Below are 13,446 nucleotides of genomic sequence, written 5' to 3'. Positions count from 1 at the left end.
GTACCCTGATTTATCTGAATGTATTTCAAAATCTCTCCGTTCTGGGTTAAGATTTTCTCAGCACCTTTGTGTCAGAAGCAACAAATGGCTGTTGCTTTCTTGCATAACGGCACATCTGCCTGGTTGGCTTTCCCCATGCAAGCTGGGAGTGGTCATCCTCATTCAAAGTGAGACCATTAATGAGGGACCATGAACGAGGGATATACAGTGCATATGCAGCCAGCTCACACGGGCTTGTGCAGCTTTATTTTGTAAGTGCAAATGCTACGTTAAAAAAAACCTAAAAAACCAAAAATCCATTTGCAGCCTAAAAAGCAAAATGGTGTTATATTCCTCTCATAATTCAGGAACTGCTAAAGGATTTTGCTCCACCTTAATGATGAGAAAAGCACTTAAGGTAAATATGTGTGTGGGAAATTTAAACCCATAAGATGACTGTTTCATCATAGCAGTTATAAACACGTAAAAGCAGAGGGTTATAAAGGAAACCACTTGGCAATCCTTAGTCCAGGGGTGCTAGTAGGTTTTAATAGTATTTGAGTTTCTTTGCAGTTCCAGTAAAACAGTGCATGCCCTGTGTTTTTTAGAACCAAAGTGAGTTTATAGGTGAAAAAGGATGGGGCAACTAAATGTGTAAAAAAAGGTAAGGAGAATTAGTCTTTTCATTGCTAATCTGTGTTCTAAGAGCTTGCCAGGGAAGACAGTAGCTCTGACAGCTGCAACGGTCTCATGTTGTGCTAAGTGTGCTTTTGCTGTCATTAGAGTCAGTTTGCATTGCTAGTGGCAGAGAGATGGCAAATTGCTGTTTTGGCTACTGGGCTATAAAACTGCTGTATATCAGAGTCGGAAGAGGAGAAAGTGGAGAGATCCAAGTTATGAACCAGGGAAAGACGCACCATTCTGGATGAAGCTGATCCTGCTGGGCCAAATGCCAGAATATTGCAGGGGGGTGGGGGGAGAGGGAGAGAGATTGAAAGAAAACACATTTTGGAAATTAGCATCTCAGAGTAGACTGGCTGAGAATGTGACAGAACAGTTTCGCACACCATTTCCTGTGGGGATCCAGCTTCATCTGATACTGATAATATTAGTTATCGTGCAGGATATTAATAGAAAATTGGCTTAAAGGTCTTTTTTTCTTGTGCCCCCCATATTTGGAAGACTTTCTGGCAGCAGTGTATGTTCCTGATGTAATGTGTCAACATTTTTATGCATCTGTCTGCCTGCTTATGACAGGCAAGACAATCATGTTTAATTCTAGTGGTTGTTATCTCAGCCAACTATTCTAAACAGTGAACAGCAAAAAATCATGATACACATAGATAATTTGCCATATCTAGCATTATTAACATGTAATTAAAGGCAGGGACAGGGAGCTGGAAAGATATCTGTCCCCAAAACAACGCAAAAGAATCTCCCCCCTACCCAGCTTTTTGTGTGTAAATGCTTCATTTCTTTCAGGATCATTTCAAAAAGTCAGTGTCACTGGAAAGCCCCTTATTTTCCTTGGCTGATCTGTTTCACTCTAGCAGATCCTAACCATCCTGTGAACTGCAAGTTTTAACAGCTCAGAGGAGGTGTCAAGCAGCTATGCCCTGTTCACAGCTGTTCTGTTTTAATGTGTGTGGCCTTGATCATACAACTTCGGTCCTTCATGGTTCTGCCTCCCTACCTGTGAAATGGGGACAATGCTGACAGTAGAATAAAAACTTCTGCAAATGTAAAATGCACAGCAATTTTATGCTGTGGAAGTGTATTTCTCTTGGTGTCACACAGAGCATTTTATGAATAGACAACATTTTAGTAAAATAAAACACTCATTCTAAATCCTTTCCATATAATCGACTTAAAGCAGTCATATCCATTAGTGTGTTGACTGTTGCTCACATAAGCTGAATTTAACCTAGATTATTGTTTGACATTATTTTTCCCCCTTTTTTTGAGGGGAAGTAAATGCTGTGACTCCCATTGACACTGAAGTTCTAAATAAATATAAAAGCCAGAATATCTTTGCTTTTGTAAAGGATCCAAATTAAAAATTTCTTTCTAAGTATGTTTACCAAACTCAGAGTCAATCCACTGTTTCATCAGTAGCTGTTATAGCAACTTGGTGTGATCATGTAATAAAACTAGAATTTCTGAATTCTAAACACTTTTCTGTTTTCCAGGGTGTTCCTCAGAAACTATTTCTCAAAAATAGAGCCAATGACTATGAGCCAATAGATTCATAGTCTGAAAGACCAAAAGGAAACACTGTGGTCATCCAGTCAAACCATGTTTGACCAGATGTCATATGGCTCACCAGAATTCTCCTCTATCTGAAGCAGAGCATAGCTTTTAGAAATCTTCCAGTTTTAATTAAAGCACTGCTGGCAATGGAGAGTTTCCAGAAGTTTTTAAGATGTTCTGGTTTTGCTTTATCTGAGGTTATCTATCTTCAACTGCTAGCCGTTTCACATTGCTGTAACTGTCTGTGAGTTTGGAGAATGCTACTCTGTAGCAGTTTTGATGGCTTGCATATGTGTTTGGACACTGTAACCTAAATGCCCATAAACTTCCCTTTCCTCAGCTGGGAACACCTCCTAGAATTACTTCCTTGTGTTCTCTTCTTTTCATCGTTTTTGGGCTTCTTTCCTGGGTCCTTGCTGTGTCAACATGCTTGTCGTTCCTTGGATGCAGAAAACTAGCAGTGAGATTTGCAGCCCTGCTAAGTGCAGATCACAGTCAACTTGCTTGTCATTTTATGAGCCCAGATACACTTTGATGAGGTAATCTGAAGAAGGCACTTAGGTAATTTATACTGTCACCTTTGTGTCTTACCTTCTGTTTTGACTTTCACACTGTCCTGGCAAATAGTGGAAATGCAGTCAGGTGGTTTTAAGCTGTTGTCTGATGATAATGCATGTGATGTTAATCCACCAGAGTTCAGTTTTTTCTTTCAGTCCCTCCTATCAGCAGGTAAAGGAACTGGATGGATGATTAGAGATATAATAATACTACTAATAGGAAAGTTTATAAAAGCATTACAGTTTTTGAAGCTTGTGAAATGTCTTCCCTGGCAAGGGCAGACATCTTCTGTAGCATATATCAGATTATATCAAACAAAGCTTATATTTGTATACTTCAGAAGATACATGTTTGCCCATTTGAAGATTGTCTTGGTCAGAAGAAAAAAGGTTTTATTGGTACAGAGAATATTTATAGCCTGTAATTGTATAAAGAATCACATTTATATTAGGCCTTTAAAAAATCCTTTTATCCCAGCAGATGACAAAGCAGAAATAGCTCATAAAGATTGCTGTCAAATGACATAAACACAGATAACAAATTCTGGCAAGACTGGAGAGACCACACTGCAACCTCATATAAGCAGTCTGACTGGAGACCAAAAAGCTTTAGCATTTGTAACTGAAAAGTCTATCCCATAAATGATAGCTGTGGAAATAATGGTCTTTATTTTCTTTTTCTTAGTTTATAATATGATGAGTGTTGTGAATTATGAGCACAGAGAAATGAATCTGTAACTAAGTGACTATTCTTGGCACATTTCTAATGTCAGAATGTACACAGGGACCATCTGGGAGTTGCAAAGCTGAGGTGTTGCCCTTCTTTCAGCCAGGGCTTTAAGATAAATAAAAGCAGTAACCAGCAGGTTCATTAATCAAGCATCACTCTGGCTTTTATGTGGTTTGACTTGTAGAAATTGAGAGATACTGCCTCACTGGAAGCACTGTCAGCAGTTTGTGAGGTGTGGGAATAGTACTTCCGTTGAAAAAAACATTTGCTTTTCTTCAGCCTACTGAATGTAGGAAAAGAAACTTCAGTCCTTTTTCATTTGCCTGGGGGGGTTGGACTGCGATGTTTCCTCAGGCTGACTGTATGTGTCTTTCACAGGTAGCTCTTTGCAGATTATTTCAGATGATGATGGCTATGATGTTTAATAGTTGCAGCAATCAATATTTTAATAGCAGCAAATTTCACTGACAGCTGCAAGGCTGTTCAGGACAGAAAGAGGTATGCTGGAGCTTGGGTCACAGGCTGAGGAAAAGAGAGATTAAGCCAGCAATGACTTGAAAGGACACAGGATGTTTCCCTTTTCTGTTTTTGCTTGTAGCTTTTTTTTTTCCCCCACTACATCTTGTGCCAGAGTAGACAATGCTAACAATTCCCCTCTCTTGATTTGAAGTGATGGATTACAGACAAACATGCTGACCATGAAAGAGACAGGCATATTTATCAAGTTGTGCTACAAAGATATCTGAAATGCCAAAGTACTAGTGAAATGGGGTGATTTAAAATATGCCACTGATACTTCCATAAAGTGCAAAACCCAATTATTTTTAATATTTTAAAACTATGAAAGAGAAGCTTGGGATAAGCACTTTTGACTCAATTCTGAATTTTAAATACTACTTCTAAGTATATGATATACACAGGGTAGGTCTGGGAAAAAATAATTGGTCCTTTTCTTATGATTAGTGATATACTAAGCAGTAGCAATACAGACACAATCAGAAAAAAAACCCAAATGGGATCAACTTTTCCTGTGGTTTAAAGTACTCTGATCAGAAAAGTGTGTGATTTGGTATTTAGTATATCCTTTGTGACTGAATTTTGACGTGGTGGATTTATGTCAAAGATTTCCTTGTTGGCAAAGCATCATTAAGCTAAAGTGCTGGAAATACACTGAGTCGTAGGTGGTAATTTCTACCTTTGTAGAGAGTAGCAATATTGTATGAGGACAATTTCAAGGGGTCTTTGGTTGGTGAAGAGACTACTCAGGAGTATTTGCTTTGGCAAGATCAGTATACCACTGTTGGATATTATATATCGCTTAATTATCGAATACTTTGCTGTTTCACTGATTATCGGTGAGTTTGCTGAACTGCTCTGGATATGTATGGCAATACAAGCCATGGCAAACCCTTGACTGAAGCAAAACCTTTGGAATTGTATTTGTATTTTTGACATTTGAATTTGACTCCGTGGGATAGATTAATCTTCCTAAGAAGTAATTTGGTAAATGATTTAAAGCCATCTTAAATTAGCACGTGCAGATGTCTGAAGGACTTAAATGATTTACAGCAAGAGTTGTAGGACTAGCCTAAGGAAAGAAAAAAAGTCCATCAGAAATTTCTACAGTTTTTTTAAACATATCATCATTGCTACAGTAATATAAATATAAAACCCAAGATATTTCAGCTGCCAGATGTTAGACTCCAAAGCTAATTAAGCTTAGAGAGATTAAAGTTTCAACCCCTATCAGCATCAGCCTTTCAGTTTATTAAGAAGATGCAATTTTAGGCCTAAGTTAGATGGAGTTATGACATATCAGTTTGCATTTGGAGTGGTATTAATACTAATCCTTATGGTGTATTGAAATTCTGGATTATTATACTGTCCCAAGACTATATATACTAGTGTTGTATGTAATTGTGTAAAAGAGCTTTAGGTACCATACCAAGCAGGCCTGTCAATTAGAGGTCTTTTTTTTAAATTGTGTTGCCTTGTAGCTCTTGAGTTGTTATGAGGTGAGTTGTATGACCTGTGGCTATATATTATAAAGTGCCTTGTACAAACATAAGAGCTGCTTTTAAGCTGTTGCGGCAAAGATTTATCCTCACTTTTCCAAGGCTGAGCTATTTTAGAAACTGAACCAAAGTATCTGAGCTGGTTAGGGCACATCAGATCTGAGGAAGGGAAAAATCCGCCACTGCTTGAGACACACTTTGCCTTGACAGCTGGGACTGGTGCTGCTGGAAGCCACCAGGCAGGAGCCCAGGCTCCCTGGAACTTGTTCTCAGCTCTTCCACAAAGCTGCTGTGTGATTTTCATTCTGTAATTTTGAACTGCTCTGTGGTCTGCTGTGGTACAGTGCACAAGAGGGGAGGTTGGGCAGAGGCCATGGCCATGTTCACTCACCAGTTGCTACAGTCACACCTTGAATAAAAAACCTGCCAAGACTTCCCCAAGGAGAGAAAATGTGTGTCTTTCTGCCCTTCATTATTCCCTGCTTTTCCAGTGGGACATGAGTTCTTGCCAACTGCAGACATGCTGAGCTTCTCCAGAATTTCAGTATGATGCTTGTCCTTCCTAACAGTTCTGCCTACTAATAAACTGCCTTGGGAAGAGACTGTGCATCTCCACCACTAGCTGGGCTGTGCCTTTTTCTCTTCCCAACTTAGTCCTCTACAGTCTTACTCCTAAAGCAGGAAGAAGACTTTGCTGCTATGCACAGTTGTAGGCTGATAACATATTGATATTTGTGAAGAGCTCTGAGCTCTTTGCACGGGAAGGGTGCAGAGGAAAGGCAAAGGGTGTTTCAGATATGTTAAAATTAACAGCTGTGGATCATTGTGCCTCACGGATGTGGAAGCATGGCTGTAGTGCTACAATGGATTACTTGTATGTAGCAAAGTAGGTGGAAACCATGTAATTCATATCAGGACTGACTGGCTTTTCTGTGGCTGTTAGGTGGAAAAATGTGCATTGAATTCCAGCTTTGTTCCACAGGCGAGACTGTGGTAGTTTGCCCTGCTGTTGTACAAGATGTGTTTCTTTGGGCTTAAGTGGTAATTTCTAGGATTCTCTGCTGCCTTCTTTCCTCCTCTGCTTTTCTTTCCTCTCCCCAGCCTGTCCTAACATCTGTTTCTTTTTTTTGTCTTGCTCTTTTTCAGAATGTGTAGCATAATTATGACAACTGCTTTGACTGGATTGTCATTGACCCTTGCTGAAGAAGCGCTTTATCAATCAGCAAGAATGCATCACTTAGCACTGCTGGATTCATTGACTTTTTATCCAGCTTTAGACCCCTACAGTTTGCAATAATTTTCCATGCTCTTGACCCATGTCAACAGCTACTTTACCCTACTGCCTTCATCTGTTTTTATGGTGCAAACTGGCTGCTACTACTGCAAATCAGAGAATACTGATAGGTTAGGAAAATAGCCTGGTGTTTAGTTATAGTTTTTAAAACCCACAAAATTCTTCTTAAGCTGAATAGTCCAACTTGTGGATGCCTCGCTTTTGTGATTCTGCACATGGACAACAGGAGGTATGCCAACAGTCTTAGTCACCCTTCCTGCATTCCTGAGTAATGGCTTGGGTCTCAGTTGTTGGGTAACCAGGATATGGCCGTTGGATATTGGCATATCGTCCTACATATTTTAATCCTAAATTTATTTACTTTTTTTTTTTTCATTACAATGTGAAATGCAAAAAGAGAGTATTGTCAAATAATATGCTTAAATCACATAAAATTTGATGACAGTACAACTGAGGTACATACTAATTTTGTTAGATTTATAGAATGGTTTGGGTTGGAAAGGACCTTAAAGATAATCTAGTTCCAATCCTGCTGCCATGGGCAGAGATACCTTCCACTAGACCAGGTTGCTCGAAGCCTCATACAACCTGGCCGTGAAAACTTCCAGGTTTGGGGCATCCACAACTTCTCTGAGTGATGTGTTCCAGTCTCACCACCCTCACATTAAAGAATTTCTTCCTAATATCTAATCTAAATCTACCCTCTTTCAGTTTAAAACCATTACCTCTCATCCTATCCCTATACTCCCTGATAAAGAGATCCTCCCCATCTTTCCTATAGGCCCCCTTTGAGTACTGGAAGGCCACTAGAAGGTCTCCCCAGAGCCTTCTCTTCTCCATGCTAAACAACCCCAGCTGTCTCAGCCTGTCCTCATATGGGAGGTGCTCCAGCCACCTGATCATCTTCGTGGCCTTCCTCTGGACCTGCTCGAGGAGGTCATGTCTTTCTTATGCTGGGGCCCCAGAGCTGAACACAGTACTCCAGGTGGGGTTCTCATGAGAGCAGAGCAGAGGGGCAGAATCATCTCCTTCGACCTGTGGGCCATACTTCTTTTGATTCAGGTATCGTTGGCTTTCTGGGCTGTGAGCACACATTGCTGGCTCATATTCAGTTTTGCATCCATCAGTGCCCCAAGTCTTTTTCTGCAGGGCTGCTCTCAATCCACTCATAACCCAGCCAGTATCCATGTTTGGGATTGCCCTGACCCATGTGCAGGACCTTACACTAGGCCTTGTTGAACCGCATAAATGCGATTCACGCAGGCCCACCTCTCAAGCCTGTCAAGGTCCCTCTGGATGGCATCCCTTCCCTCTAGAGTAGGAATTGTAACAACAGTTTTTCTCCTATGGCCTGTTCTGGGCCAAGCACAGTCCTATGTTTTGTCTCTTGGGAGTGCCAGCCTCACTCCTGTCCTTTTCCAGCTGGGTATATCAGAACTCATGTGCACGTGAGCGTTGAGGGTCTTCAGGCAAGTGAAGAATGAAGTGTGCCAGGTGCAGTGTGAGACTGTCCCCACAGGGAGGGAGGATGTTCGCCCAGAGCAATTCCTGTGTAGACAAACTCCAAGTTGAAGTGCTGCAATGCTGTCCAGTGCCAGCTTTCCACATGATGAGTGCGCCCATTTTGCTCATCCATCCTGGATCCATACAGATTCACAGCTTGCTTGGCAATACTTTCCATGTCTGCTGTCTGAGTTTTCTCTTTCTTTTTGTCATTAATCTGTAGTGTTCCTGTGGCACCTGCTCACTTGTTATCTGAGCAAGAAGTTCTAATTTCTTCTTACAGGCATGGAACAGATTGAGGTAAATGATGGCAGTTCAAGGGATAAAGCCACAATAGTATTTGGGAGTGGCACCTTCAGCACATCTTCATCACAGACTGAAGACCCATACCTTCATATTTCATTCTGTAACACAAAACTCATATAGTCTGGTATGAAATGTATAACCTACTTCAGAGTTAGGTTTTTTTTTTCCCCCCATGCATGCTTTCTTCAAAATGGAAAGCATTCCATTACAATTCCAGTGGAACACCTTCAGCTTCCCTGTAGCTTCTGCTTTATAGTAATGGCATTTTGACAGACTAGACTTGACACATTTTTAATCAATTTGAAAATATTTATTCAAGCAGACCCTCTCATGATATATTTGAAAAAGTACTCTTTCACAAGAGTGCCTAGTGTTTGTATGTTAAAGATCACATTGCTTTGATAAAATGGTGAGTAACTTTTTTCAGCGTGTTAATTTTTTTCCATTTTTCAAACTTTTTCAATTTACTACACTGGAGGAGGTCTTACTGCAGCTTACTTAGATGAGTCTCCTTTCCCAAGAATTCTGTTGAATCAGTGAGAGTATGGTAGAAAATGGTAGAAAGTAGCTTTGTTTCACACAGAGATAACATTTCATTACCATTTTTAGCACTTAAAGAGAATGGAAGAGCGGTGTGCTTGATTTAGCTCAGAGCAGCTTTTATGCCAAAGCACTGTTCCATTCAGGTCTGTGAAGAAGATCGGCATCATCCACAGAACCCTGTGAGTGCTGAAGTGAGGAGGCTGGAAATGATGATTTTTTTTTAATAGTTTGTGTCTCCAATCTGGCTTGGCTGTGATTTCTAGACATTCAGGAAATGGAACTTTCGAAGTTGAAGTCAATGGGAAAATGTGCACTGTTCCCTCTCAGTAAGTGTGACTTTGTGGAACTGTTAAAATGCACCTAATTGTTTGCATAGAGTCTCCTTTTGGTAGGAAACAGGAATCTGTATAATCAATTACTCCAGAGATTTTCCTTCAGGGCCTTTGGTTAGAAAGTGTGGACACTTTTAAAAAGAAAATATCGTTATACAAATGAGATCTTTTCATACAGAATCAAACATATCCAAGATATACCAGGCATTTAACAGTGACATGTGGATGATTACCCATAAAATACTCAAAGGAAATATATGTCAGAATGGTAAAATAATTGCTGAATCTTGACCTTTTGTTCATTAATATAACCCAGTGATTGTACAATTTCACTGAAGACGACTGGCAAGTTTTTCTGCTTACTTATCAGAGAAAAATTCCAAACCCTATGGTTCAGTGGAGTAAGCTATTCTATTCACACAGCAATTATAATTTCTATAAACTAAATTTTATTCACTGACTTCTCAGATGAGAAAATTTACTTCCTGTGATGTTTTTATTTATATTCTAGATGGCTGTATCAGTATGTCCTCAGAATAAAAACAATTAGTAAGCAGATCTCAACATAAAGTGTTTGCTAAAAGTCTTCCAGTCAAGGCTGTAATTGGGACTGTGATCAGATGTGTTGTTATGTTTTAGGTTACTCTTCTAGCATCCTGCACCATCTCCCTCATAGCAGTGCACAGTCACTGACTGGGAATGGGCATTTTTACTTCCCCCTTTCACTGATGTGGATATATGTAGTACTCAAAGTGAGTCCTAGTGTTCTACACCAGGTTTGTCTAGTTTGTAAAAAAGGTGCTTGAGGGATGACCTCATTGCTCTCTACAGCTTCCTGAAGAGGGGAAGAGAAGGGGGAAGTTCTGATCTCTTCTCTCAGGTATGCTGTGATAGGACATGTGGGAATGGCTCAAAGTTGCACGAGATGAGGTTTAGACTGGACATTAGGAAACATTTCTTTACTGAAAGGGTGGTCAAACACTCGAACAGCCTTCCTAGAGAGGTGGTCAATGCCCTGTGGCTGTCAGTGTTTAAAAGGCATTTGGACAATGCCCTTAATAACATGCTTTACCTTGGCCAGCCCTGAATTGGTCAGGCAGTTGGACTAGGTGATTGTTCTATGTCCCCTCCAGCTGAACTGTTCTAGTCTAGTCTGTTCTGTTCTGTTCTGTTCCTGCTTAGAGAGCTTCCTGCACTGTCTTCCCATATGCATACTCAGGCAAATATGCCATTTACCCCGCTTTGTACTTGTATTAAATCAAATGGCTATTTTAGTTACAGTAATTTTATGCATACATAAAATTGTCTTTAGGTCTTACAGAAAGACAAGAAGTTATGTTTCTTTTTCTGGCTTTGGGTCTGATCATGCAAGCTGCACAGCCCTTCTAAAAAATTACTCTTTCATATGTTTCCCCTGACTTTGCTAGGAGTTGAGTAAATAGGAATTATGGACAAGATCCAGCATGTAATTGGGGCAGGCCCTGCAACAGATATGTAATCTGAAATACAGTCACTTTACATTTTTTGTTAAAAGGTGGTAGAAAAGATACAGAAAAATATTTACCCATCCCTCACTAAAATCTAACCACCTACTTTACTACAAACTTGCAGATTAACTCAGTTGATACAAGCTTTTGTATATATATATGCTCTAAGGCTGATGTTACTTTTGTTGTCGCCCTTTCTTTATGTGTCATGGATCTTTGAAGAGGTGTCAGACAGACAAGAATATAACTTTCAGAATTAGATTTTTAACCCCTATGTTTATTTTCGTTTTTCAAGTTCTTTTTATGTTGTTGTAATTTGACCTGTTGCTGAGTACCCAGCTGTTTCTCCCAGAGGAGAACTGTAAAATAAAGTTCCAGGGTGCCTGGCTGAGAGAATCTTGACAACGAGTCACTTTGCTAAAAATACAGTTTGATTTTGCGTTTTCACTCCAAATGGTGAAGGTGATTTAGACATTGGTTCAGCAAAATGTTTGAATATTTTTCTGAATGTTTTTGTTCCCAGGAACAGACTTAAATAAAAATTAAAAAATAAACCAAAACAAAAACCCAAATAAAAATTTAAAAAAAACACCAAAATGCCCCACCAGCACACTGTCAGAAAATTAATTAATTTCTCATTGTAATAGGCTGTTATATTTTGTAAAAGTAGCTTGTTTTATAAATTCAAAAGAAGCACTAGTCTAATAATGAAAAATAATAAAATAATGGAATTCAAAAGATGATAGCCAATTAAGTCCTTCTTGCAGGGGATTTAAGTAGTTGTTCAGGGAGAGTTGTTCAGCCCTAACTAAATTGGATGTATTCCTTAGTGAACAGTATGCCAAGGTGAGCTGTGTGTTTCTGCTGCCAAAATGCACTCCTCAGCATGAAATATGTCTTGGACTATGGTAACGGGAAACTTCCCAAGATTTCACACATTTCTTGATAATCTCCATGGAACCCTAACATTTACCATATGTTTTCCTGGTTGGCAGGTGGAGTGGATACAACAGCAGGTGGTTAAAAGAAGGATAAAGAGGGATTATAAACCTGGGGGTACCCAATCCACTTATTTCAATGATCCCAAGTGGCCAAGCATGTGGTATATGGTGAGTATATACAGGGTCACTGGCCCTGTTCCATGCTAGCTTTTAGTTGTCTGCTGTGATATTTTGAAAAGGAGCAGAATTATATATTCAGAAAAAGTAAATTTTGGGTTTTTTTATGTAACTAATGAAGGTCTGTAAACTCCTTACAAGTATTATAAAGAATTCCCAGTAGGCCCTGCAGTAGGAAACATTTATTAATGCATTCATTCACGAATGCTTCCTATTTCAAGATGTCTTGGGAATTACTTATTAGAGGATAAACTTTCAGCAATGAGAAGGGAAGGAACTTGGCCACAATCTGTAAGAGCAGTGAAGCTACTTGTTTTCAATATGCCTAATTTACTTTCTCCAACAATAATGTGATATAAATGTCTTTGACCTGAAACAGGAGAACAGAGCTGCAAATGCTGACTTGTACAGTGTTATAATTACATTCTTTTTAGAAATGAACAATTGCATTGTTGAATTAAATGGATGTGATGTTTCCTGTCTGACATGAGTTGTCTGTTTTCTGAGCTTTTTGAGTTTTCTGAATTTTTTTCTGAGCTTTTTTGGTCACATTTAAAGCCTGGAGTGAAACTTCTGTGTTCCTGGTGTTTTTAAAAATATCCTTGTTTTGCCTAGAAAGGTGAAAATGAAAAGTTGTATTTAGTAGGCAGCTGACTCCAGCTGACATGTCTCCATTTTGGCTGATAAAAGACTTGCTTCCTTTCTCTACTGTCCTGTTGATGCAGTTCTAAATCCCTACATGTCACTATGTCACCTAGGTTGCTGAAAGTAAGACACTCAGAAGGTTTTATGACTTGATAGGTTGAATTGCTTCAGACAGGAAGGAGAATACTCCTTTCTGGCAACAATATGTTAGATAACTTCCCTGTAAGTTGATACCATCTTTTCAGGTATTTTGTTACTTCAAAGCATTAATTTAGTATTTCAGATGAATGAACAAGATTGTCCTAACACAGTTTTAAAGTATTTTAATGTTTTTGTTCATTTCATTCTGGCACATAATTAATTATTTCATACACTGACAAAGAAAAAATGTCACAGGTAATTTGTAACTAACAGTAAAGAATTGCTATTAGTAAACTCAGTCAGAAGTCCTTATCATATGATCATGTCATTAGTCAGGAAGTCTTGTAGCTTTGCTATTCAGTTTCGTGAATTATTGTGTTTTAATGAGGCTAAGTAAAAACTTTACTTCCATAATTCCTCTTATTTTTATTAAAGAACTGTACTACTGACTCTTCTTTGCCAATGGAAAAATTGTTCCATGTTACTTTTTCTGAGCTATTAGAGATCTGTGTATTTCAGGCAGTAGCTGTCCTCATACAGTTGGAA

At 39.1% G+C, this 13,446-nt stretch overlaps 1 protein-coding gene across 2 annotated transcripts in view; it reads left to right on the top strand.

Annotated features, from left to right (window-relative positions):
• Nucleotides 1-13,446, top strand: part of LOC104048953 (proprotein convertase subtilisin/kexin type 5-like) — a 198,447-nt gene that overhangs the window by 41,803 nt on the left and 143,198 nt on the right. The window contains exon 3 of one of the 2 annotated variants that reach the window (XM_064438917.1): nucleotides 11,992-12,105. In XM_064438917.1, coding sequence (XP_064294987.1) covers nucleotides 11,992-12,105 — 114 coding nt within the window. Of the gene's footprint in view, nucleotides 1-11,991; nucleotides 12,106-13,446 lie in introns of those variants that run through there. The other variant, XM_064438919.1, reaches the window with a different exon arrangement.

Source organism: Phalacrocorax carbo, chromosome Z (genome assembly GCF_963921805.1).
Source record: "Phalacrocorax carbo chromosome Z, bPhaCar2.1, whole genome shotgun sequence".
NCBI lineage: Eukaryota > Metazoa > Chordata > Aves > Suliformes > Phalacrocoracidae > Phalacrocorax > Phalacrocorax carbo.
This window is presented reverse-complemented; position numbering and strand designations above follow the sequence as displayed.